Source organism: Onychomys torridus, chromosome 22 (genome assembly GCF_903995425.1).
Source record: "Onychomys torridus chromosome 22, mOncTor1.1, whole genome shotgun sequence".
Lineage (NCBI taxonomy): Eukaryota > Metazoa > Chordata > Mammalia > Rodentia > Cricetidae > Onychomys > Onychomys torridus.
In genome coordinates, this window is record NC_050464.1 from 30,590,923 (window position 1) to 30,616,393 (window position 25,471).

The window sequence follows — 25,471 nt, forward strand, 5'->3', positions numbered from 1 at the left end:
AGCTACACAGAGAAACCCTGTCTTGAAAAACCAAAAAAAAAAAAAAAAAAAAGAATGCTGAATGCCTGCTGCTCTTGCAGAGGATCTAGGTTCAGTTCCTACAACCCCTGTCAGGTGACTCACAATCACTTGTAACTCCAGCTCCAGGGATCGGATACCCTCTAGCCTCTGAGGGCTCCTGCATACAAATGGCGCACATAAACTTGGGGAGACACACACATACATAAAAAAAAATAAGTCTTTTTTCAAAAATTGCCTTTCACGGGTTGGGGATTTAGCTCAGTGGTAGAGCGCTTGCCTAGCAAGTGCAAGGCCATGGGTTCGATCCTCAGCCCCCCCCCCCCCAAAAAAATTGTCTTTCACAAGGTTAGGATAGATGGTCCCCACAGAGCTCAGCCAGGAAGTCCCTTACCTCTCCCTATGGCAGCATCTGGAGATGCCATAACAGTGAGAGCCAGGCACATTTGGAGTGTGTTTGTGTCCACGTGCGCACACACAAATACACATAGACATGGAATGGAAGCCAGAGGTCCATGTTAATGTCTTCAGTTACTCTCCACCTAATTCTCTCATGGAACCTGGGGCTCACCAAGTGGCCAGTGAGCCCCAAGGAGCCGCCTGCCTCTGCCTGCCCGTGCTGGGATAACTGGCATGCACTGCCATACCCTGGGCGCTGGGGAACCAAACTTGGGTCTTCATGCTTCATTCACAACAAGCACTTTGCCCACTCAGCCATCTCCCCAGCCCACATGTGTTTGTTACCTCTCCATAAGGAAGGGTCTGAGGGCCCACGGTGCTGAGATTTTGAGGCAGGGAACCCACATGACCTTGTCCAGAAGCAGGCGCTCTGTAGAATGAATGCTTCTCTCATAGTGTACTTGGAAATAACTAGTGTGAAGTAACCATTCATAGGTTGCTATAAAGCTCTGTGACATTGGGTACAGTCTCCAGGTTGTAGGGCCGCCACCACGGTCTGGCTCCAGTGTATTTCCGCCCCCCCCCCCAAGGAAATCCCATCTCTCTCAAGCAGCCACCCCCTCCATTCTTTCCTCCCTCCCACGGCCTCCCATCTGTCTGCCCGGCTGTGCGCATTCTGGACGGTTCGGCTACCTGGCATCACACACACCACTGGCACCTTCCCTGTCTGGTCTGTCACTCAAGTCAAAGTTGCAGTATGCGTCCACATGTCCTCCTTGGTCATGCCCAAGCCATCACCCTCCGGAGGGACAGGCCACGGAAGGACCTTTAACCTTCTTTCGCTTTATTACCTCGCCTCCCCTGCTGCCAACACAGGCCAGACCACAGAGCATGGCATGTGGTAGGATGCACGGGTGGACACGGCAGACGGGGGCTCCCACCCTGGAGACCTCGTGATGTCAGCCTCCTACCTGAAACCTGTGGGAACTGAAGAGCTTCCTCAGCCTGTTCCTGAAGTCCAGGGTCGGCCTGGGTGCGGGGACTGGGCCAGCCTCAGCATCTGTGCCCATGGCACTGCCTTCCCCCTCTGCTGGCGTGGGGGCCGGCTCCTCCTCCTCCTCCTCATTCTCCCACTTCTTGTAGTTGATGTTCCACGTGTGGTAGTCGTCCCCGACCACGGTGAAGTGCTTCAGGAACCTGCTCATCCTCTTGGCAGGAGCCACCTTGGCTCTGCGAGTGACCTGGACGGGTGGGACAGAGCAATCACTTGAGGTTCCCATAGCTGTGATGGGGAGCGGAGGCCCAAACCAGGCCCTCGGGTGCTCAGAGTACCCTAGCCCAGGTCAAAAGAGTCAGATTTGGAGGGGGGGCACTTATTTTTAGACTCTAGTATCTCTGTATATGAGGCAACAGGAAACCCCAATCCCACCAGACATGTCCTTGTGGTCTGACAGGCAGTCACCAACTACAGCCCAGTCTCATCAAGAGGCCCAGTGTGGATTCGAGAAGAGCCCTGCACACACAGACAAATTGAGAGCGGGTGAGGGCCGTGGAGGAAGCATCCAAAAGTAAAAGTCCAGTTTCACAGAGACTCACAGACGCCAACCCTACACTCCACAGGCCTGGCCTGGCCAGGCCGGTGGAAAGGGGAGTTCTCCCAGGATTAGCCAGCATGGCACACACCTGTAATCCCAGCCCTTGAGGGGTAGAGGCAAGGATGATGAGGAGTTCAAGGCTAGCCCAGGCTACATAGTAAGACCCTATCACACACACACACACACACACACACACACACACACACACACACACACACAAATAAATAAATAAATAAATAAATAAATAAATAAATAAATAAATAAATAAATAATAGATAAAGCTATCTTGCTGTGTACTCAGGCTGTTTAATCTACCTCTAAGAGAACAATGTTGCAAGCCAGGCAGTGGTGGTGGTGATGGTGGGGGCGGCGGCAGCCCACGCCTTTAATCCAGCACTGGGGAGGCAGAGGCAAGTGGATCTCTGTGAGTTGAAGCCAGCCTGGTCTACAGAGTGAGTTCCAGGATGGCCAGGGCTACACAGAGATACCCTGTCTCGAGAAAAAAAAAAAAGTGGTAACCAACCTTATTTGCTTTGGACTTCCTGTGTAACCAACTTTTACAGCCTAAGCTAACACATAGCTGTAATCCTAAATCATGTACTCTTCACTGCCCCTGTCCTGGAACAGTGTGTGTGTGTTGTTTCTGTAAGCAGCAAACACAGAGGTTGAAGCAACCTTCTAAAATGGATATCCGTTTGTGGAAATTGGTTGATAAGCCATTGTTTACACTACAGTAGTTGTGTGGGTCAGTTGGGATCAGTGGAAGGCAGTGACATGATCCTTGTACAGTTTGGGGTAAGAGCCCTGTCAAGTACCCCATCCCTCCCCTGTATGATGGCTTCCAGTGCTGCTCAATAAAGACAGAGGGACGCTTTGTGGGGAACAGACACACAGAAGGCACCATCACACACAGTCACACTCAGGGACAGACAAACGCCCAAGACAACCTTCATCAGGCAGACACAGGTTCCCCGCAGAGGAACATGTATGTAGTGGAGGAATTCAAATCTGGACTCACTCTTGGCTAAAAGAAGGGGAAGTGCTTTTATTCCTTTCCTTAATGTGATGTCGTGGAGGCATCATTGGTGACTCGGAGTTAACCACTAAAGCATATAATCCACACAGGCAATTCTGAAGGTTCTGCCTTTAGACTCTGATCTGAACAGGCCCCACTCCGGGCATCTCTAGTCCCAACATCATTCCCGTCCATCTCTGCCTGCAGTACGGCAGCAGCCTCTAGCCACGGCCCCTTCTATGGAACTACAGAGAACTAACATACAATGAGACCATGGCATGCCTTTGCCTAAAAGCTCTCCTGTGGTTCTCCACCACACCGAGTCCCTCTTGATGCAATAAAGACACAGAAGCCAGAGTCCCTCTTGCTGGTATCCTGCCCATCATTCATGCTCTTGGGGAGGCTTCTCCGAGCTCACTTCTTCTGAGAGGTTCGGCTTATCCCCTGGCTCCACTCCTTCCCCACCCTGGCTTCTGTGTCTTTATTGCATCATTGAAGTTATGTTGAGGCAGGAAAGAGAATCGGGAAATTAATAGGAGATAAGAAGATGAAGCCCCGCCCCCTGGGATCCAGGCTGCCTCTCCTGCTAACTGAGCCTCGGGAAATTTCAATGCCACTGATCAAGCAAAGATCACCTGCACACATGCTTTCCTGAAGACATTTCAAACAAGGATGTTAAGAATACAAAACGTTCACTTTGGGCCACGTGTTGTGACCCCGAGTTTCAGCATATTAACGCTCTTCACTCATTCCAGACTCTCTACTGAACCTCAAAATCACCTTATGACTCCTTTCTTTTGTCTTTTTTGTTTTTTTTTTTTTTGGTTTGTTTTTTGAGACAGGGTTTCTCTGTGTAGCTTTGCACCTCTCCTGGAACTCACTTTGGAGACCAGGCTGGCCTCGAACTCACAAAGATCCACCTGCCTCTGCCTCTGCCTCTGCCTCCTGAGTGCTGGGATTAAAGATGTGGTATGCCACCAACGCCTGGCCTTGTCTTTCTTTTTTTGAGACAGGGTTTCTCTATGTATTTCTGGCTGTCCTGAAACTCACCTGCCTCTGCCTCTGAGTGCTGGGATTAAAGACATGAGCCACCATGCCCAGCTTCAACTTATGATTTCAAGCAAGGAAGACACACCCAGCAGGTACAGAAGCAGTGAAGGCGAGAACTGATTCCTAGGTTGTCCTTTGACCTCTACACATGCATGCTGATACCCACAGATATGACACCTGTATCACGTTATGGTTCCATTAAAAAAAGGGAATTCTTCAAGAAAATTAGTAAGTTAACCTTTAAAGTTTGTTTATTTATTTATTTGTTTGTTTGTTTATTTGGCTTTTGAGACAAGGTTTCTCTGTGTAGCCCTGGCTGTCCTGGAACTCACTCTGTAGACCAGACTGGCCTTGAACTCACAGAGATCCGCCTGGCTCTGCCCCCCGAGTGCTGGGATTTGCTTTGCTCAGGCTCATTGGGGATGTCTCCTACTACATCCTATCTGGCTTTGCCTGAGGGGAGGTGCCTGGTTGGGGTGGGGTGGACTCTCTGGCTGCTGGCAACCATGTCAGGCTGTGTTTGCCTGCTGCTGAGACACATGATGACATGGCACTCACTTGCCTGTTGAGTCTCTGCTTGCCCCCCCCCCAGCCCCCCACTTTGCTCTCAGCTCTGGGACAGGTAAGATGTCTGCCATCTTGTACAGCTGCACGTTCAGTACCTTGAACAGTGCCCTGCCCAGGGTACACTCTACAGTACTGCGGTGTTTGTTCGGTGACTAGGTGGACACAGAAATGTGGCAGAGGGCCAGATCTGCTCAGCAATTAAGAGCACTTCCTGCTTTTCCAGAGCACCTGGCTTTAGTTCCCAGAACCCATGTCAGGTGACTTACAACTGCCTATAACTCCTGCTCCTGGTGGGTCTGATGCTGGTACCTGGACTCATGTGCAAATACACCATACCAACGCACACACATAAGTAAAAATAATAAAAACAAAACAAATTTTAATGTGGCCAGAACTGTGAACTGTGAGATGTATAGATCTCTCTCTCTCTCTCTCTCTCTCTCTCTCTCTCTCTCTCTCACACACACACACACACACACACACACACACACACACACACACACACACACGTATGCACAGGCCAGAGTGGTATCAACTGTCATGCTCTTTCAGTCCCCACCTTATTTCCTAGAGACAGGGTCTCTCACAAGCTCAAGTTAGGCTGGCAGCCAGCAAGCCCCAGGTATCTCCTGCCTCTGCCTCCACCAGCATTGACGTTACAGGAGTCCACAGTCACACTGCTTCTCTATAGATGCTGGGGGTTCAAACTCAAGTCCTCGTGTGCCCCACTGAGCCATCTCTGGTGTCCACAACCAGATCTTTAGACATCTTTTCAGTGTAGCAAGAGGTGTGATTCAGTAGAACCGTGTTTACCCAGTAGGCCTAAGGCCCTGGGTTCCATGCCTAGCAGACAAGGGGAAATAAAAGCTGGAGAAGCCGGGTGGTGGTGGTGGCGGCGGCGGTGGCGGCGGCGGCGGCGGCGGCGGCGGCGGCGGCGGCGGCGCATGCCTTTAATCCCAGCATTCAAGAGGCAGAGGCAAGCGGATCTCTGTGAGTTCCAGGCCAGCCTGGGCTACAGAAAGTGAGACTCTGTCTCAAAGATCAACAAATGGAGCTGGCGAAATGGCTTAGTGGTCAATGCAAATGCTGTCCTTGGGAGGGCCAAGCTCAGTTCCCAGCACCCACACAGCAATGCAACCATCTGTAACTCCAGCTCCAGGGGATCTGACGCCTTCTTCTGGACTCCATAGGTACCTGCACTCACAAGCACATACCCACACACAGATATGCACATGCACATGTAACTTTAAAGAAGTTCTTGGTTGGAGATTTAGCTCAGTGGTAGAGCGCTTGTCTAGCAAGCACAAGGCCCTGGGTTCGATCCTCAGCTCCACATACCAAAAAAAAAAAAGTTGTTCTTTGGGGCTGGAGCCATGGCTCAAGTGTTACAGGTACTCGTTGCTCTTCCAGAGGTCTTGGGTTCAAGTCTCATTACCCACATAATGGCTCACAACTGTCTATAATTCCAGTTCTGGAGGGTCTGGTGGCCTCTTTTAGCTTCTTCAGGCACCGGGTATGCACATAGTGCACAGACATACATACAAGTAAAATACCCCAACACATAAAGTAAATACATCGCTAAAAGAATTGTTTTGGGTTTGTTTGCTTTTGTGACAGGGTTTTTCTGTATAGCACTGGCTGTCTTGGAACTCTCTTCATAGTGCAAGCTGGCCTCGAACTCACAGAGATCCGCCTGCCTCCGGAGTCCTGGGATTAAAAGTGTGTGCTACCACATCTGGCTAATTTTTAAAAGATTTTAAGTAAATCAACATGTTAAAAGTTCACTGTAGGATCAGCAAGATGGTTCAGCAGATTCAGGTATTAGTCACCAACCCTGAATTCAACTCCTAGAAGCCACGTGGTGGAGAGAACTCACACTTACCTTGGATCACCACAGGCACACTGCCACACACACCAATAAGTGAATATGTGTACTTTAAATGTTGTTTAAAGAAGATGTAGAAGTCTAAGCAGGAGTGTAAGGCCTGAAGAATGGATTCCAACTCCTGGCATTGCTACAGTAACTGCTGCTCTCCCTACTTCCTCGTGGTCAGGACACCAAACAAAACACACAGTGCTCCCGAGAAAGGAATGGAGCCCTCCATCCCACTTTCTGCCTGGAGGGCAGAACTGGAGGAGCTTTCTAGATGAGGAGACAGGAGCCTAGGAAGACTGTAGCTCCCTCCTTCCTCTGGAATCTTGGAGCAAGGAGAAGAAGACACAAAAATGCACTTTTGCTGGACCCTACATGTCTGCCACCGACACTGTGAGGTAAAATGTAACTTGGGGAAACAAAACACCTCTCAGGGACATGTGAGGGACTAAAGGGCTGCAGAGATGTCTCCAGGCTGGGTGAGGGTGGTCTGTTTCCAAACAGCCAGGAGAGAATTCTTCACAACCCCAAGCCTTCAGCGGGAACTCCAGAAAAACGGCAAACTGTATCCAACAGACTCTTCCCAACAAACAAGCCAAAAATGAGCCTTGAAAAGATCACCCGGGGGCCAGCGAGAGGATTCAGTGGATAAAAGAGCTTGCCCCTAAGCCTGACGACCTGAGTTCAATCCTCGGGACCCACCTGATAGAAGGTGAGAACTGATCCCCATAAGGCATCCTCTGACCTTCATACATAGGCTGTGGTATGTGTGTGTCCCTTCATACCCAAATAAGTAAATGTAAAGCTGAGGCAGAGGATTGCAGATTTGAGACCAGCCTGGACTACATAGCAAGACACTGTCTCAAAACAGTAAAAAGAAGGCTGGGGGCTACAGATCAGTAGAAAAGCACTTGCTCAGCTCCTGTGAGGCCCTAGGTTCAATTTCCAGCACTATAAAAACAAAAACAGTTCACTGGGAGGTGGTGGCGCACGCCTTCAATCCCAGCACTCGGGAGGCGGAGGCAGAGGCAGGGGGATCTTTGAGTTTGAGGCCAGCCTGGTCTACAGAGTGAGTTCTAGGACAGCCAGGGCTACACAAAGAAACCCTATCTCAATATATATGTATATTTTGGAGCTGAGGATCGAACCCAGGGCCTTGTGCTTGCTAGGCGAGTGCTCTACCACTGAGCTAAATCCCCAACCCCTCAATATATATATTTATATATAAAACCAGTTCATGGGGAAATAATCTCAACAGAAAATATATGAATGAATCTCAACACACACACACACACACACACACACACACACACACACACACACATACACGAATGAAGAAAAAAAACTCAATGAACGGGCTTAAGGGCCAGTATAGTAGTGAATGGCCATAATACAGCATTTGAGGTAGAGGCAGGAAGATCAGGAGTTCAAGGCCAGCCTTGGCTACATAGCAAGTTCTAAGCCAGGATGATCTACACAAGACCCTGCCAAAAATCAAAGACAAAATACCAAGACGCAAGAAGAAACAACTAGTGACCTTAAAGACAGAGCAACAGGAAATACCAGTGGGAGCGCTGGGGGATGGCCCAGTGGTCTCTCGCTGAGTGCCTGCCCTGCAAGCCTGAGGACCTGAGCTTAGTTGCCCAGAGCCCTCCTAGGGCCATGCAGGGCATCACATGTTGGGCCTCCCCACATTCCTAACACAAGCGGGAGTAGAGACAATCCCCGGAAATTTGGTGTGCCCACTGAGGAGCAAGAGACCCTGTATCAAGGAAGGAGGCGGCAGGCTGTCTTCTGGCCTCCACACGCGCACTGTGGTATGAATACACCTGCATTCACCCCGACACACACACACACACACACACACACACATACACAAACATTTAAGTGCAAAAGTATCAGTTGGCAGAAAGTAAAAAGAACAAACGGAGCCTCGGGAACGCTAACAAGTATTCTGCCGTAGGGGCACCTGTGGTACCAAAAGATGACAGGGAGATTAAAATAATAATAATAATAATAATAATAATAATAATAATAATAATGGCTGAGGTTGGCAACATGGCTTGGTGAGTCAGGGGCTCATTCCCGAGTGGGATGATCCAAGTTCGATTCCCGGCATTCCCATGGTGGAAGAAGGGAACTACCTCCTTGTAAGCCCTCTGCATGTGTTCAGTGGCACACGCACACCCAGGCCCGTACACAAACAAACCAACAAATGAAAAGGTACAGTTGACATGGATGAAAAAATAGTCACCTTTGATAGGGTGTGGACTAAAACACAATGGACTCGAAGCAGGAGGGCGGTACCAGAGAATGGACAAAGGCATGTAAGCACAATGATTAGAGTGCTTGCCTAGCCCTCTAGGCCCTGGGGTCTATCCTTAGCAACACAGTTTGTGCACGTGGGAGCAGACTAGGGAAACAGGGCATGTCCTGCCCCCTGTCCACACACTCTTCTGGGTTCTGTGTGGCCTTACGTTTCCAGGCATTTGGTCAACAAACATCTTCCACGGCCCCAACATTTTCTAGCTAAGTGCTGTGGGTGGGGGTGGGTGGGAGGGGCCTGGGGGGGCAGACCCATTGTCAGAGCTGAGGTGTGGCTGACATGGAGTGTGGAAGCTGAGGCTCTACAGGCATCTAAACCCCAGGCTGCCTCGCTGCCCCACCACCCCTATTATCTGGGTCCCTCAGAAGCTGCAGGTTTCAGATGTCTTCAAGGGTCAGGAGGCCCAAAGAAAGCTTGAGACAGGGTGTGGCCTCCTGGGAGCAGCCCCATCGCGTGTCCCAGCCACAGAGGCCTGCACCCCATCTTCCTAGCTTATCATTCTAGTCTACACCTCTGTCCTCTGTGGCCCACAAGGCTGCCTGGCCTCCTAGTGATGCCTGGCTTTCCCCTTCTCTACCCAGGCCTGAGCAGGTCTCACTTCGGCCCTGTCACGGCCCTCTTCACCCCTGTAACTGCTCCTTTGTGCTCTCCAACTAAAGTCCGAGGGAAGCCTCCATGCCCCTTCACATGGTGGGCACCGGCCCTGTGTGGCCCAGCCTCTCTGTTTCCAGCAGCATGCCCCCCCCACCCCTGCAGCCTCACACGACCCCCCTCAGAGCCCTGCAACCTGGCTGCTCCTTGCCTCAGTCTGACTTTGGTCTATTCTTCCTCATGCCTGAAGACTCAGTGGGCTGCCATGCCAATTCCTCGGACCCTGAGCCAAAGGCAGATTCCTCTCCCAGGTCCACAGCCTCGCCGTCCGCTTTCTACACTCCCTCAGAACCCTCCCCTTTGTACTAACTATAGTGGAAGCACCCCAAAGGAGGGTCTGTGTGCCCTGAGCCCACTGTGACATCTGCCCGAGTCTCCCCCTTCTCAGGACCAAAACCACACATCACAGGAGAGGCAAGTTTTCTCTCGGAAACCTTTTGACCAGTCAAGACGTGACTTGGAATGAAAATACTTGTGGGCGTCCAACGGAGCAAAAAAAAAAAGAATTCTGGTTTTAAGTCAAGACTGTCATGTCAGAAGCAGGAAACTTCCAGAAAAGGGCTGACCACGGCCCTTTCCGTCACCGCGGGCCTCTCACAAACCTAGAAAGATGGGCTCTGGGACACCCGCTGAACACCTGCCCAGGCCAGGCTCCTGTGGACCTTAATGGCAAGTCTGTGTCACCAGTGTGGAAAATCATTTCTGCCCTGCTCCACCTGGTCCCCCGCAGTTGAAGATCCTGTCACATGGGCCTAGGGCTGTGCTACTCTGACTAGTGGGTTTTATAGTGGAGGGACTGGCGTGGACACCCTGCAGCCACGTCTCCACGGGAGCCCCAGCTCTCCACATTCTTCTCTGACCTGGTGTTCCTCACCCTGAGGTCACCTTCCTATAGCAAAGCCCAGGCCAGGGCTGCAGAGATGTGCAAGTGTAAGGACCCGAGTTCGATACCCAGCACCCCCATAAACGCTGGGCACAGCAGCTGGAGAGAAAGAGATAGCTCACCAGTTAAGAGCAAGGTCTGCTCTTGCAGAGGCTCAACTTCCGGCCCCCAAGCCAGGCAGCTCAGAACTGCTGGTAGCTCCAGCCTCAGGGGATCTGACACCCTCTTCCGGCATCTGCACTCATGTGCACATACCCACATACATACACAGAATGTTAAGAATAGAAATAAAATATTAAAAAAATTAAAAGCTGGGCATGCTGGCATGAGTCTATAGTCCTAAAGGTGAGTTCCAGGCCAGCTAGAGGCTCTTGCTCACAAACAAACAAATAAATGGTAGATGGCTCCTGAGGAACAGCATGTAACATCCAAGGTTGACCTCTGGCCTCTACCTGCACCTGTGTAAGAGTGTGTGTAAACACACACACACACACACACACACACACACACACTCACAAAAGTTCAGCCCACCAGGTTCTGACCTGTCAATCATTACCCCAATGGCTGACCCCATTTTTCTGGACAGCCTTTCCCTGCTCTCCTCTCCTTGCTTAGTCTCCCATGCCTGGCTTCCTTGGCAGCCTAACCCTGACCTTGGCAGGCTGGGGCCTCTCCACTTCCGGTGGTCCCTCCACTTCCGGTGGTCCCTCCAGCCCTGTGTTCAGTGCTGCTCCTGTTCAAGTCCCCAGCCTGGTCTGAGCTGCCGCCATCTCAGTAGCGTGCCTGCTGTGGCCCAAACTCAGCTCACTCACTTCCTCACCAGATCTGCTCCTCTGGGGCCACAGCATCACCGCCACCGTGCCCAAGTTGAGAACTGAAGATCCGGCTAGGGACCCTCCCACTGTCCCTGTCCGATATGTCGCCTAACAAATCCCAGCTCATGTGTCCCTGCTACGGCCACTGACTCTGGCCTGACCCTGCTCCACTCTCCAACACAGCAGGTCCCCACGCTCAGCACAGCCAGGCTGGGTCCCATCTTCCCCACTGTCCCACCCACACTGTTACAGAAGAATTGTCACCTCGCTTCCTGGGTCTCCTTTGTCCTCCCTGCCTCTGCCACGCTGCAGCTCCAGAGTCTCCTGTGGTCCTAAAGAATGACTCACTGAGCCGGGCAGGGGTGGCGCACACCTTTAATCCTAGCACTCGGGAGGCAGAGACAGGCGGATCTCTGTGAGTTCGACGCCAGCCTGGTCTATAGAGTGAGTTCCAGGACAGGCTCCAAAACTACACAGAGAAACCCTGTCTCAAACAAACAAACAACCCAAAACAACAACAACAACAAACAAATTCACTGGCTCAGGACTGGGACCCATCTTACCCTGGATATCATCCCAGTCTTGGACCTAGATGTCCCTTCCCCAGCTGTCCCCTCCACCACTAGCTGCTACCACATGGTGTCATTTCACTGTGCCCCTGTACCCTGGGGAAGGGCTCCATAAAAATGTAATGAACAAATTGAGCACATAATGGAACCAGGGAGCTGTCCCTCCAAGCCACTGTGTGACCACAGGTGCCGCACCAGACAAGTGACTCACCTGGGAAACCGTCAATGGAGACCTATACACGTCTCCTGAGGCTGTCTGTGTTCACAGGGGCTAAACCGCCACCTGTCGGAGCGGAAAGTCCGTACCTCCCTGCAGAATGGCCTCCAACACCACAGAAAAGGGTGCTTTTTAAGAAACACGGCCAACTCCCAAGTCCCTGTTCCCAAGAGCCTGCCCCATGTCCCTGTTCCCTCTCATACTCTGGGGGCCTTGATTTGCTTATTGACCACAATCCTCGACCCAGAACGCCACAAGACCCTACAGCAGCAGCATCCGCCATCCACCACCATCCACGCCCATTTATCATGTTTTATATATATATATATATCTCACAAGTCCACACTTGATTTCCCTCCCATGGTAGCCCAGGCTAGCATTGAGGGTCTCTGTGTGGGGAAGATGGCGGAGTCAGGCTCAGCCCCAGGGCTGTGTGAACTCAGAGACCATGTTCTAGAATACAGGGTCAAGAGGACCCAGGCAGCTAGTGGTCCCCTGCCCAGAGCATTAATGGGTTGAACTTCAGGGCCCCTCTGGAGCAACAGGAAGTGGCCTTCTTTGGAATTTGGGTCTCTGCTGACAATATCACTAAGATACTGAGATGGACTCACTCTGGATGTTAGCAGCCAGTGTCCTGAGGAGCAGAAGAGACCCAGAGGACCGGGTCACATGATGACAGAGGCAGGGGTTCCACAAGCCAAGGGGAGCTGAAGCCACCTCCAGCCAGTCCCTTCTGCTGGGACACACAGGCCACCCCACTTGCTCTCCCATAATCCTGAGAAGTAGGCGGAGCAGGAGGAACAATTTCTGCATTCCATAGGAGAGGAAACAGGCCAGGGGAGACGAGGACACTGGCCTATAGTCATAGGTCACAAGTCAGTGGTGGGAGACAGGTCTTGAAAAGGGGCCCCTGGAGAGGAATGCTTTGAAGGAGGTACCTCACTATTTCTTTAGTCCTTCTTTTATTTGTTTATTTTGTTTTGAGACAGGGTTTCTCTGTGTAGCTTTGGAGCCTGTCCTGGACTAGCTCTGTAGACCAGGCTGGCCTCGAACTCACGGAGATTCACCTGCCTCTGCCTCCTGAGTGCTGGGATTGAAGGCGTGCGCCACCACTGCCTGGCTTTAGTCCTTTTTTAAAATGTGATCTCATTGTGCTGCCCACCCCGCATCCATATATGTGCATGTGCGCGCGCACAGACACACACACACACACACACACACACACACACACACACACACACACATGCGTGCACACGTGTGAAAGCCAGATGTCAACCTGAGGTGTCAAGTACTGTTCACTCCCTCCCCCAAAAGGCTTTCTCCCTGAACTTAGAGTGCCCAGGCTAGACTGCCCAGCCAGTGAGCCCCAGCAATCTGCCCTCTCCCCTTCCTCCTAGCCCTGAGATTCCAGCATGCACCAACACACCCAATTTCTATGAGGATTCTGAACTGGAACTCACCTTCCACACCTGTGCCATCTCCCTGGCCCCATGCCCATTTTCCCACCTGCAGCAAGAGGGCTACAGAACCTGTCTCCATCTGTACCGAACAGAGAGAGCTTAGTGGCTGGCAGTTGCTATCCTCAGATGACCTGCCTGCCTTTCAGTCTCCTGGCATCTCAGAACTTGGGCATTCCACCCCTCCTTCCTATAGAAAGCAGCCTCCTTTACGTGACCCCCTGCTGTCCTTTTAGCCACAGGGCTTTGTGACTGCCCCCTGGGGGGGGATCCCCAAGGGATCATCTTCCTCATAGGACTGAGCCCGCTAATGCACACCTGGGATCCTTGCTCTCAGGAGACAGAAGCAGGGGGATTGAAAACTCCAGACTGTCTCATAAAACTAAAACCCCTGTAGGTGTGGTCTGGTGTCTAACGGGCTTCTCTGGTCCTGAACACCTTGTATCCTGTCACAGCTCATTGCTGGAGGAAACAGCGTGCCCTGTGTAACCCCAGGGAGGGAGTCTGTTGCGTGTGGCCAGCTTCCTGCCGTCTCAGCCCAATGCCTTCCCCTTGGCTGGCTTAACCCGTGGTACATGTCTGCTTTCTTGCAGCCTTGCCAACGAGGCACTGAACACGAGATGGTGTTGGGGACCCCTGCCATAGTCCTTTGCTTAAAACGTCTTTGGCTCCCTACTCCTCTAAATGGTGAAGAACAGGCCCCCTCCCCTGGGCTCCCCGTTCTTCCTCCTGCTGCAGCTCTGCCCTGCCTCTTCCTGCTTAGCCATACTGCCTCCATTCAGCCTTTGTACTAGGCAGGTTGGTCTGGCCCCAGGGCCTTTGCACAAGCGGCTTCCTCTGGCCTGGAATACGTAACCCCTCTCACACTACCCTCTAGCTCCTTTCCTCTTTTAGGTTCCTTCCAAGCGTCCCAGCTCAGGGGTGCTGGCCAGCCCGCCCCCCATCATACACTCCTGCATCTCTTGTCACCCTCACACCTGACTGAACACCCCAGGGTGCTGGCTGCACGGGTTCCTGCTCACACCGTACCTTCCAGGCCCGACAGGACCACAGGCTCCAGACTCAGGGACAGTGCCGTGAACACACCTGGGCAGCAAGTATCTCCCAGTGAGAGGCAGGGTGCTGTGAGCCCACCTGCCCCACCCCCCACACCGGCTCCGTGTTCTGAGGAATGCCTATTTATAAAATCAGGGAAGTCTGTAAATAGGCGTTGAAATCTTTCCTTCTTGAGGGTGGGGAGGAAGTTTGAGGTTTGCAAAAACAACCCCTCTGCGGCTGACTGGCTCAGGTGTGTGGGGGAGGTACTGGTGACCCAGGTCTAGAGCTATGCTCCTCACTCACCTGGAGGGTCAGGGATGAGCTGCTTGGGGGCTGTATGGGACAAGGACTTTCATACAAGAATGGGATGATGGTGTGTATCCTTCCCAACTCTAGAACATCCGCTAACTCAGGAGCTCTATACAGAATTGCCCAGAACAATGCATCCATACCATATGGGTCCAATTTGGCCTCATTTACCTAGGCCAAAACCAAGAACAGAGAGGCCAAGAGACTTACTAGAAGTCACACAGCTAGGGAGAAATAGAGCTGGGCTGTAATCCAGCTGCCCAGTGGAATGTGCCTTGCTTCCTACATGTCTCACTGAGAATGTGGCCCAGGGCTGCTGAAGCCCATGCTGGTGGGGGCCGGGGACAGAGGTTCTCCAGACAAAGGAATTGTCATGCCTTACCCTGGCACACTCTGACACATCACCCGAGGTGGGATCCCTCCGACTGTCCACCCTCTCCACTGCATTTCTAAAGGGCTGATGGCCACCCTGTCCAAACAGGAAGTGTCCTTTCCCTAGAGGACAGAGAGGACGACGGTAGGGAATGGGAGACAGATTTAAAGCTTGCTACACCAGCCACACCACATCACTCGGTACCACAGGCTGGGCTTTTCACAAACAGAGAACGGGCAAGTTCTCCATCTAGAAGCCGTGTGCTGTCACCTGGGGACCAATGTGGGGTGACACTTCAGCCATGGCATTCACAGAGGAGAGGCCTCAGATCCCTCCTTGCTGCTCCCTCCTGAATTGAGCCAAGGAACACGAAGGGGACATGCAAAAGGAAAATAAGCCGCTCTCTGTCATCCAGGCTGTGTCTCCAGCTACCTGAGAAAAACTTCAACGCAGCTGACAGAGCAAAGATGACCCACAGGGACAATGTGTGCTGTCCTGAAGACGCCTTGACCATGAACGTCAAGGACAAGTGAACTGTGAGCGCTCAGGGCTGGGGCGTGTGTGACTTCGAGCCTCCTGGATTAGCGCATGGTCGCATCCCTCAGCCTAGAGTGCACCCCATTTTTTAAAACTGTTTATTTTTATTTTATGTGCATTGATGTTTTGCCTGCATGTGTGAGGGTATTAGATCTTGGAGCTCCAGACAGTTGTGAGCTGCCATGTGGGTACTGGGGATTGAACTCAGGACTTCTGGAAGAACAGTCTGTGCTCTTAACCGCTAAGCCATCTCTCCAGCCCCCCCTCCTTTTTTAATATGCAGCTATGAAAGATACCCAAGTGTATCTCCCACAAGGAGCTGAAACCTGTGCCTTAAGGCTGTGTCTGTGTCCTTCTATACGTCTATCTGTCTAAATACTTAATAAACTCACTACCTATGTTTCAGTCTGACTTGTCCTGAAATTTTTCTCTATGCCATGGTCAAGGAGCTGGCTTTATCTGAGTGGCGCTTCCCAGCAGGGAAGGAGGCTCTCAAGGCTTGTGTCCCCACAGTGCCACCAACAGTTCCACAGAGAGGGCCAGCTGCATGTTGGAATGACCAGGAAACATGCCTGCGGTGCTGGGAATGGAACCCAGGGCCTCATGTACACCAGAGAAACCTCCACGACTGAGCCACACCCGGTATCACCTGGCATACCGTGGTCACACACTCAGAGCTCTTGAGTACACCATAAGTGCAGCGAAGCTGAGCACCACAGGCCACAGCCAAGCTCAGTGCCTCCAGAGGAAGTGAGCCAGTGGGTTACTCCACCCTCGACTCTGCGCACCTGGCTTCCAAGCCCTGCAGATGGCCAGGCACGTGTATTCATCTGAACTGTGGAATAAGGTCAGCAGATGGGTCACAACCCCTGCTTGTCCCATCATGGAGTCGGCAGCCTGCGACGTAAGTAGCAGCTGTCCCCGGGTACCCTGCTAATGCTACAGACCACTATTAGGTATATTTATCACTGTACCTCTGTGGGCTAATGTTACTGCCCCCATTTCCCTGAATGGCAAACTGAGGAGCAGGGAAAGGAAGAAGGAAAAAGGGACTCTCAGGTCAGTGTCCAGACAGGTGGCCAAGCCCATCTCAGCTGAACTGCCGATCAGGTCTGTGCAGTGATGCACACTTACCCCCTCTGCCCCCCAGGCCTGTGTTCTCAAAACCTAGGAGGGCCAGGGGGCCAGCAACATGGTTCAGCAGGTACAGTACCTGCCACCAAGCATGATGACCTTAGTTTGATCCCTGGGACCCACATGGTGGAAAGAGAATGGATTCCTTCAAGTTGGGCGGCCACAAATATACCATAGTACAGTACACATGAGAACACACACACACACACAGAGACACACAAATATATAAATAAGCATAATTAAAAATCTAGGCCAGGTGGTGGTGGCACACGCCTTTAATTCCAGCACTCGGGAAGCAGAGGCAGGTGGATCTCTGTGAGTTGGAAGCTAGCCTGGTCTTCAAAGCGAGTTCCAGGAAAGCTACACAGAGAAACCCTGTCTCAAAAAAAAAAAAAAAAAAAAAATCTAGGCCATAAAGGCAAACTCTTCATGCAAGCATTCCCAAGCATGGTGTACCAGGCCAGATTCAGCCATGGCAGGAGCATGCTCTCTGACCAAACAAGGGTCAGTCTGCCACAAGGGGTCCTAGCCAGCTCATCAACAATGGAGACAGCCCCTCTGTGACGACAGCATGCCCCACCTGGCTCCAGTTCCCCCAAGGTGTGTCCTAGCTGGGTTCTGCATTCCAGTGTCCACTTCCCCTGCTGGCCCCACACCCTGACACAGGCTTGTGACAGTCTTCAGTACCTTATAATTTAATCCCTGCAAGCCGGGCGGTGGTGGTGCACGCCTGTAATCCCAGCACTCGGGAGGCAGAGGCAGGTGGATCTCTGTGAGTTCGAGGCCAGCCTGGTCTACAGAGCTAGTCCAGGACAGCCTCCAAAGGTACAGAGAAACCCTGTCTTGAAAAAACAAAACAAGAGGTTGGGGATTTAGCTCAGTGGTAGAGCGCTTGCCTAGCAAGCACAAGGCCCTGGGTTCGATCCTCAGCTCCACATACAAAAAAGAAAGAAAAAGAAAAAACAAAACAAAACAATAATAATAATTTAATCCCTGCAACTGTCCAGCTTCATTCAGATCCCCAGACTCACCTGCCTGGACCCCATCCTAACTTCAGCTGTGGCTGCTTCCTCTTGGAACACACCTCTGCCTACATCAATGTTCATGGTCATTAGCACAAAAACACCCAAGCAAACCAAAGCGAGACCCTGGGCCAGCATCACCATCACCCCTACCATGTCACCTGCCTCTTGCCACCTCATGTCCCCCATCTCACTAGTGGGAGGACATTATCATCCCACTAGCTGTAGGTAGCAGACCCCTGCCTTGCTGGAGGCCAAGAACCTTCCCCAAGAGCCCAGCAATGATACTGAGCCCACTCCTCCCCGTAACTACCCACAGCAGCAAATCTGAGATTTCTCGCAGCTGGACATCAAGGAATCCTTGCCTTGCCTTGCCTCATGGAGCCAGTTCTGGCTGGTCTCGAACTGTGTAGCCGAGGGTGACTTTGAACTCTTGACCCTGACCTTCTCACTCGACCTCCTGAGTACTGGGATTATAGGATTGCCCCAGCCAGCCAGGCTCTGACATCATGGTGCGTCAACTAGAAGTCAGGGTGTGCATGGTGGAGCCTGGCTCCGCTGGCGCTGGGCTCTGTGAAACCCGGTAGCAGTTTCTCCTTCGTGACTGCACCTTACGCTGGGGTTTCTCTCTGACCTTCGAGAAACGTCCGCAGGATTCTCCTCTCGCAGCAGGAACCTTCAGACACGATTTACCTTTTGGTCATTGGACGTCATTTTCCTGTCGTCTCCGGATCCAACAATGAGAGAACTGGCGGCTGACCTGTCACCCTGCGGTCACCAAGTGTGCACTTCGCAATCTGTCTTCACAGGTCAGTGTGAACAGCGTCTGAAAAGGAGGTCACAAAATGTGTTGGAGGGGTACGATCCAGGAAGACAGACAAAATATTAATGAACACCAGCTTGAGTGCTGGATCACTTTCAGGCATCTGTGAGAGGCACAGAGTAATCACTGTGGCCAGTGAGGAGAACCAACCATTGTCCATCCATGGGGGAGTGGATAAAGGGCCACATAGTGGAATACTAGCTAGTCGTCAAAAAGGAAACACTAGCAGCCGCTACAGTGTTGATGAGCCCTGAAAACACTACACTAAGGGCAGTCTGCTAAATTCAACATCTTGGATGCTGAGCCTGGCATGGTGGTATATCTGTAACCTGGCATTCAGGAGGCTGAAGCGGGGGGATTATGAGTTCAAGGCTAGCCTGGAATGCATAGTGAGTCCCTGTCTCAAAACTAAAAAGGAAAATTAGGTTGGGCAGTGGTGGCACACACCTTTAATCCCAGCACTCTGGAGGCAGAGGGCAGGTGGATCTCTGTGAGTTCGAGGCCAGCCTCAAACAGAGCAAGTTCCAGGACAGCCAGAGCAACACAGAGAAACCCTGTCTCCAAAAACAAACAAACAAAAACAAAAAAGGCAATCTGAGATAGTGAGTTGTGTCAGCAGATAAAAAGTGCTTGCCACCATATCTGACAATTTGAGTTCAGTCCCTGGGACCTTCCACCACATGGTGGAAGGAGAGAACAGACTCCCACAGGCTACCCTCTGGCCTCCACACGTGTTCTATGGTGTACACACACACACACACACACACACACACACACACACACACACACACACACGTAGTTTGAAGAGAAATTCTGAGACAAGCTTGTAACGTAGCCCTGGCTGGCCTGGATCTCGATCTGTAGACCAGGCTGGCCTTGAACTCACAGAGATCCACCTGCCTCTGCCTCCCCAGCACAAAATTAAAGGTGTGCACCACCACCCCCAACAAATAATTTTCTTTTAAGACTTATAAAGCATGTGTGTGTGGGGGTGGGATGGGTGTGGGATTGTGTATGTGAATTCAAGTGCCCTCATAGGCCAGACAGAAGGTCCCCTGAAATTGGAGTTCCATGTGGTTGTCAGCTGCTCAGTATGGGTGCTGGGAAACAAACTTAGGTCTTCCGCAAGGGTAGAATGTACTCCAGCCCTAAGCCATCTTTCCAGGTCCTGGCCCGCCTTTTAAAGGAAAACTTTGGGCATTGGTAGCTCTTTGCTTTCTCTTTGGTTCTGGAATGACTATGTGTGATTTTTCAAAATTATTTTTAACATAGGTGACAGAGGCATATAGTAAAACTTTAAACCATACAGACAGCTATCTGCTGGTGAGCCTGTCTCTACCCTGCGCCTCCTTCCCAGAAGCGTCTGCTCTGACCAGCATCTCTGTGACCTCCTGGGACGTGACCTTTCTTCACACGGAAGGGGTGTGCAGACCGCCCCTTCACTCTCTTCCTACCCACATGTGAGTGACGCGCTCCTCTCTCAGACCATTTTTTTTTTTTTTTGAGCTGAGGCTCGAACCCAGAACCCAAGCGCTCTACCACTGAGCTAAATCCCCAACCCAACAGAACCATTCTTATTTCCTTTTAGGGTGGAGTAGGTACATGACAGAGTGTCCCCCGAGAAGCCGGGCCCTTTCCCCTCGAACCCAGGAGTTGGTCACTTCATGTGTACACTGTGATTACACTCGAGTGTGCAACAGGAGACTGCCCAGGTGGACATGCTGTCATCAGGAGGGTCTGCCTAAGAAGCAGAGGTGTGAGCGTGATGGAGCCGCCAGCAGAGAGAAGCCTGAAGATGCTGAGTGGCTGCCACAATGGAGGCTTGTGCATGCTGTGTGCACTCTTAAAAACTGGTGAGTGCCAGGCGGCAGTGGCGCACGCCTGTAATCCCAGCACTCAGGAGGCAGAGCCAGGCGGATCTCTGTGAGTTCGAGGCCAGCCTGGTCTACAGAGCAAGCTCCAGGAAAGGCACAAAGACTCACCTGGAGCCTCTGAGGAAGGGCTTGGAGGCCTCTCCGTTTAGACCATGGAAACTGCCTTAGGCTTGTGACCCACAGAACTGTGAGATAATAGATGGGACTTTTTTAAACCACCAAATGTATAGTTCCTGCTACAAACCGAGGACATTCACAGTCCCGGGGGACCACACTGTGGCAGCTCGCTCTAGAAGGAGGTGCTCACTCTGATGCCCGGTACTCCACCGTGGGAATGCAGGCGAGGCTGCCGGTGGTCACAATGGCTGTTGTGCACCCCCTTCCCATCCCAGAAACCTACTGGGTAACGCTACACACCTTGCATTGTGTGAGTCTGTACATTTTCCTGAATGTGTGCCAGGCCAATATCGGGCGTCTTTCTCAATCTCTCTCCACCTGATTGCTTTGTGACAAGCTCTCTCACTGAACTTGGAGCTAAGCAATTCAGTGGGCCTGGCTGCTCATGAGCCCACGGGTCAGTCTTGTCTCTACCTCCCAGAGCTGGGATTCTAGACATGTAGCATCACCGACAGCTTTTTATATAAGAACCAGGGTCAGACTCAGGTCCTCAGCTGGCACGCCAAGCACTTTGCCAACTGAGCTATCTCCCCACCACTCCCGAGTTATTTTTTTCTAGCCACAAAAACAAAGCGTCATCAGTTTGAGAAAAATATTCGAAGACATAACCCCTCCAAAAACTGACTCTCCCCCGAGCCCCTTTTCTTCTCTTCTGGGCTCTGCAGTCCAAAGGGCTGTCAAGAGTTGCAGCAGCTTGGGCGACAGTGGAGTTCAGCCACGTGCTCCTGCACAAACAGGGGCAGGGCTCAAATGCAGTCTTCACAACCGCAGATGAAAGGCCAGCGAGATGCGCTAGCTAGTACAGGACCTTGCCGCCAAGCCTGACAACCTGAGTTGGGTCCCCAGAAGAAAAAGCAACTCTGGCAAGTTGTCCTCTGACCTCCACATGTACACTGTGTCAAACACACACACACACACACACACACACACACACACACACGCACACACACGCACACACGCGCACACACGCGCACACATGCGCACACATGCACACACACACAAAGTGTAGATAAACAAACAAACCTGCTGGGCATGGTGGTGCACACCTCTAATCCAAGCACTTGGGAAGGCAGAGCCAGGCGGATCTCTGTGAGTTTGAGGCCAGCCTGGTCTACAGATCGAGATCCAGGACAGCCAGGCATGGCTGTTACACAGAGAAACTCTGTCTCGAAGAACAAAACACACAATCAACTCCCATGTAGGTCAAAGGGAAGCCAAAGAAACCTTGAGATTCCCTTTGTTTTCAAAGAAACAAAACTAACTCACATACAGAAAAACATTGGCCTTGTGAAGACCTTTCTTTTTAAAAATGCATTTATTTATATTTTACGTATGAATGTTCTGCATGTATACCTACATGCCAGAAGAGAGCATCAGATCCTATTACAGATGTTTGTGACCCACCATGTGGTTGCTGGGGATTGAACTCGGGACCTCTGGAAGAGCAGCCAGGGCTCGTAACCTCTGAGCCACCTCTCCAGATCTGACAGAGGGTTTCAAACTCCATGTCTTCCACAATAAACTAGCCTGAACAAATAAAAATGGTAAAAACCTAATGCCTGAGTGGCTACGGAGAAACCTCACCATGGCTGCAGAGACGTGACCTAGACAGACATCTAGTAACGGCTACATCCTAGACTTGACCGCTGTGTTTCCGAAACTATCCCAAAGGACTCCCCGGCAAATCCATGGGCAGCAGTGTTCTAGCTTATGGTGTGACCCACCCTCAAAACCCTGCATGGGAGAAGCTGAAAGCCGCACACTCGGGGAGGAAGGACACACTGGGGTCTGGTAGAGGTGGAGAAAGCAGGCCATTGAGCAACCAGGACTGATAAATGTGACCCAAGTCTGTGCTCATTGCTTGCAAAGATATGGGGCCATTAGAGCATTTCCTCCGCGCTAGGCACCAGGAAAGGTGCAAAGCTACACAGAGAAACCCTGTCTTGAAAAACCAAAATCCAAAAACCAAAAACCAAAAAGATAAATTGTGGGGTAGGGTGGTGCACGCCTTTAATCCCAGCACTCAGGAGGCAGAGGCAGGTGGATCTCTGTGAGTTCGAGGCCAGCCTGAGCTACAGTGAGTTCTGGGACAGGCACCAAAACCACACACAGAGAAATCCTGCCTCAAAAAGACCAAAAAAAAAAAAAAAAAAAAAAGAAAAAGAAAAAAAAGAAAAGAAAAGAAAAGAAAAAAAAGAAAGAAAGAAAAAAAGAAAAGAAGATAGGTTGGGGATTTGTCTCAGTGGTAGAGCGCTTGCCTGGCAAGTACAAGGCCCTGGGTTCGATCCTCAGCTCAAAAAAAAAAAAAAAAAAACAGAAGAAGATAAAGTGTGGGAAGGAGGGTGGGATGGGGGATCTACCATGGCTCCCAGCTTGTGAGAAATGCTGAGGAGTTAGGGGGATGAGAGTCACATTGTGGGGACATCACAGAGAGGAAGCAAGGAGAGTGGAGGTCTGGACTTGGAAATCACAGAACTTGTGGCTGGCCTAGCTGGAGTGGGAGTTTGAGATGACAGAAACCCCAGGCACAGGATGGAGAGGCTGGGAAAGGAAGTTTGGGGACACCAACAGCCCGGGCTTCCTCCTTCTTGCTAAACCACGGTCAAGGGAGGGTTGTGGGCCAAAGGAAGCTCTGGAATTGGGTAAGTCTTAACATGGAGATTTTCAAACCCTGCCTTGACCAGCCTTTCTGCCAGGGGAGCCCTGGAGGCAGAAGTTGCTGTCTCCAGACTCTGCCTTACTCAAGAAACCTCAAGCTGCTGGTGGGCGGTCAGGAAACACTGCAAAGCTTGGAGAGTCCCCACCAACCTGAAGGGAACTGACGGGGAGGCAAAGTGCTTTCAGAGGGGCAAGGTGAAGTGTAGAGACCCTATACTAGATGGGGTGGGGGGGGGGGAAAGGCTCCCCCAATTATCTCAGCAGTCCTGGGAGGTAGGCACCACTCGGGATGCCATGGAGGGAGAAAAGGAGACCCAGACACAGAGAGGCACAGCCCCACAGCGAAGGTGTATAGAGCCCTGCACCCAGTGGGCATAGGTACTAGGTAAAGGTGGGGACATGAGGGTGATGCAGGCTGCTCTCCATCTTATAGCACACCCTGGCCTCAGCCCACCCACCCCCTTCTTCTTCCTTGGCACCCCTGAACGCCACTGATGGGGTTCAAGTCGTTCCCAGCAGGTGCTGCTAAACTGGGATTCCTCATCTAGGATGCACCGGTGGGCTGGCTCACTACCCCGACGCCCTCCCCTTCTGCTGTCTCCCTGGAGTAGCGGTGGGGGACTCTGGGATGGGGAGGGGACAGGGCATAGGGCTTCACACCCACCTGCTGGCTTGCTGAGTTGGGCTGCGCCTCCTTGGCTGGCTCTGTCCACCTTCAAGAGGGGGGACAGACACTGTTATCTCCTCCACCGGTGTGTGGGTGTCTGTCGGAGCTAGGGCGGTGGATCCTGGTAACACCCACTAGGAGAGGAAGTGCTTGTCAGTGCCCCATTCCCCGGGGAGGATAGCGGGGTGGGCAGTCACAGTCCACAAAGCAGCACGGGACCTCAGTCACCCTACGGCGGCGCCTGGTTCCCCCCAACACCTCTAGCCAGGCCTCAGCCAGGATGGACAAAGGTCCGGCCTAGGAGCAGCGGCGAATCACGAGAATGGAGGGTGGCCAGGGCTTCCTTCCTCCCTGCAGGCCCCCAGGCCGGTCCGCAGCTGCCGCTTTTTTGCAGAGCAGGACACCCCCAGCCTGAGATATGGCTGAGGCTGGAGGGAAGAGCGGAGGGAGCCCCCCGGCCTGCCCCAGCCCCATCCTCATTACCTGACTGCAATCTGCTGAGCTTTCTTTTCCTTCCAGGGCAGAGACTCGCGCACACCCCTGCTCCGCAGAGCCCAGGGGGCGGTCCCATGTCCTGGGGGGTGTGGTGTGGCGGGAGTTTCCACAGCTGCCCTAACTTGCTGCAAACTCCAGGGGGGGCGGGGGGGGGGGGGGGGCGGGTATGGAGGCACCAGTGCGCTCCCACACAGCTGAGAGGCCCCAGCTGTCCAATGACAAAGACCAGGGAATGCACAGGGCTTGGGACTCCTTTGCAAGGCTCCTGGCTTTGGCTCCCCTAACCCCGTGGGCCTCCCCAAGGACCACCTCCTCCCTCCCTCCTCCAAAGCCTCTGTGCTTCCTGGAGGAGATACACTCCCTAGCTGGATTTCAGGGAGAAAAAAAATTGATACAGGAGCAGATCAAAGAGAAAAGATTTTGTGCCCAGGGAGACAGTCCCAAGAAAAGTCAGGCCAGGAGAAACGCATTGTAAGCTGGGGAAGGAATGGTCGCACCCATGCTGTCTGGGCTAGGGGCGGGGTAACTGGGGTATCACATACAACTGAGATGTTGTATGTGAGCCTGCTTGGTGTATGGGGGGTATCACTAAGAGATGTATGGGGGGGGGGGTTGACACTCAGGAAGGAGTGGGTTTCCTAGCATGCTTATTCAGACCCACTGCAGCCCAAATGGAAGCCATGCTCCAGGTTCTCCAGAGCTCCAGCCCTCCATGGCTCCTGGGTATAAGACCCTAAAAGCCTTTTTATTTATTTATTTATTTATTTTATTTTTTCCCCCTTACAGTTCCAGTGACTTCAGCTTCAAACAACCAATATGTCGATTCAGCCTAATTAAGCGGGTCATCTACAACACTTGTTTAATAGTAATAGCATTACCAACAGTCCAGACAGGAGGCGGCTCCGGCTGCTCAGCCTCAGCCTCTGGCC

At 52.0% G+C, this 25,471-nt stretch overlaps 1 protein-coding gene across 1 annotated transcript; it reads right to left on the reverse strand.

Annotated features, from left to right (window-relative positions):
• Positions 1-1,376: 1,376 nt before the first annotated feature.
• Positions 1,377-24,585, reverse strand: Hvcn1 (hydrogen voltage gated channel 1). Its single transcript, XM_036171650.1, has 4 exons — positions 24,531-24,585; positions 24,045-24,181; positions 18,542-18,674; positions 1,377-1,658 (listed from the first exon to the last, which is right to left on the reverse strand). Exons 3-4 carry the CDS (start codon positions 18,560-18,562, stop codon positions 1,377-1,379), a joined length of 303 nt encoding a protein of 100 aa, XP_036027543.1. The 5' UTR covers positions 18,563-18,674; positions 24,045-24,181; positions 24,531-24,585.
• Between the last annotated feature and the right edge of the window lie 886 nt (positions 24,586-25,471).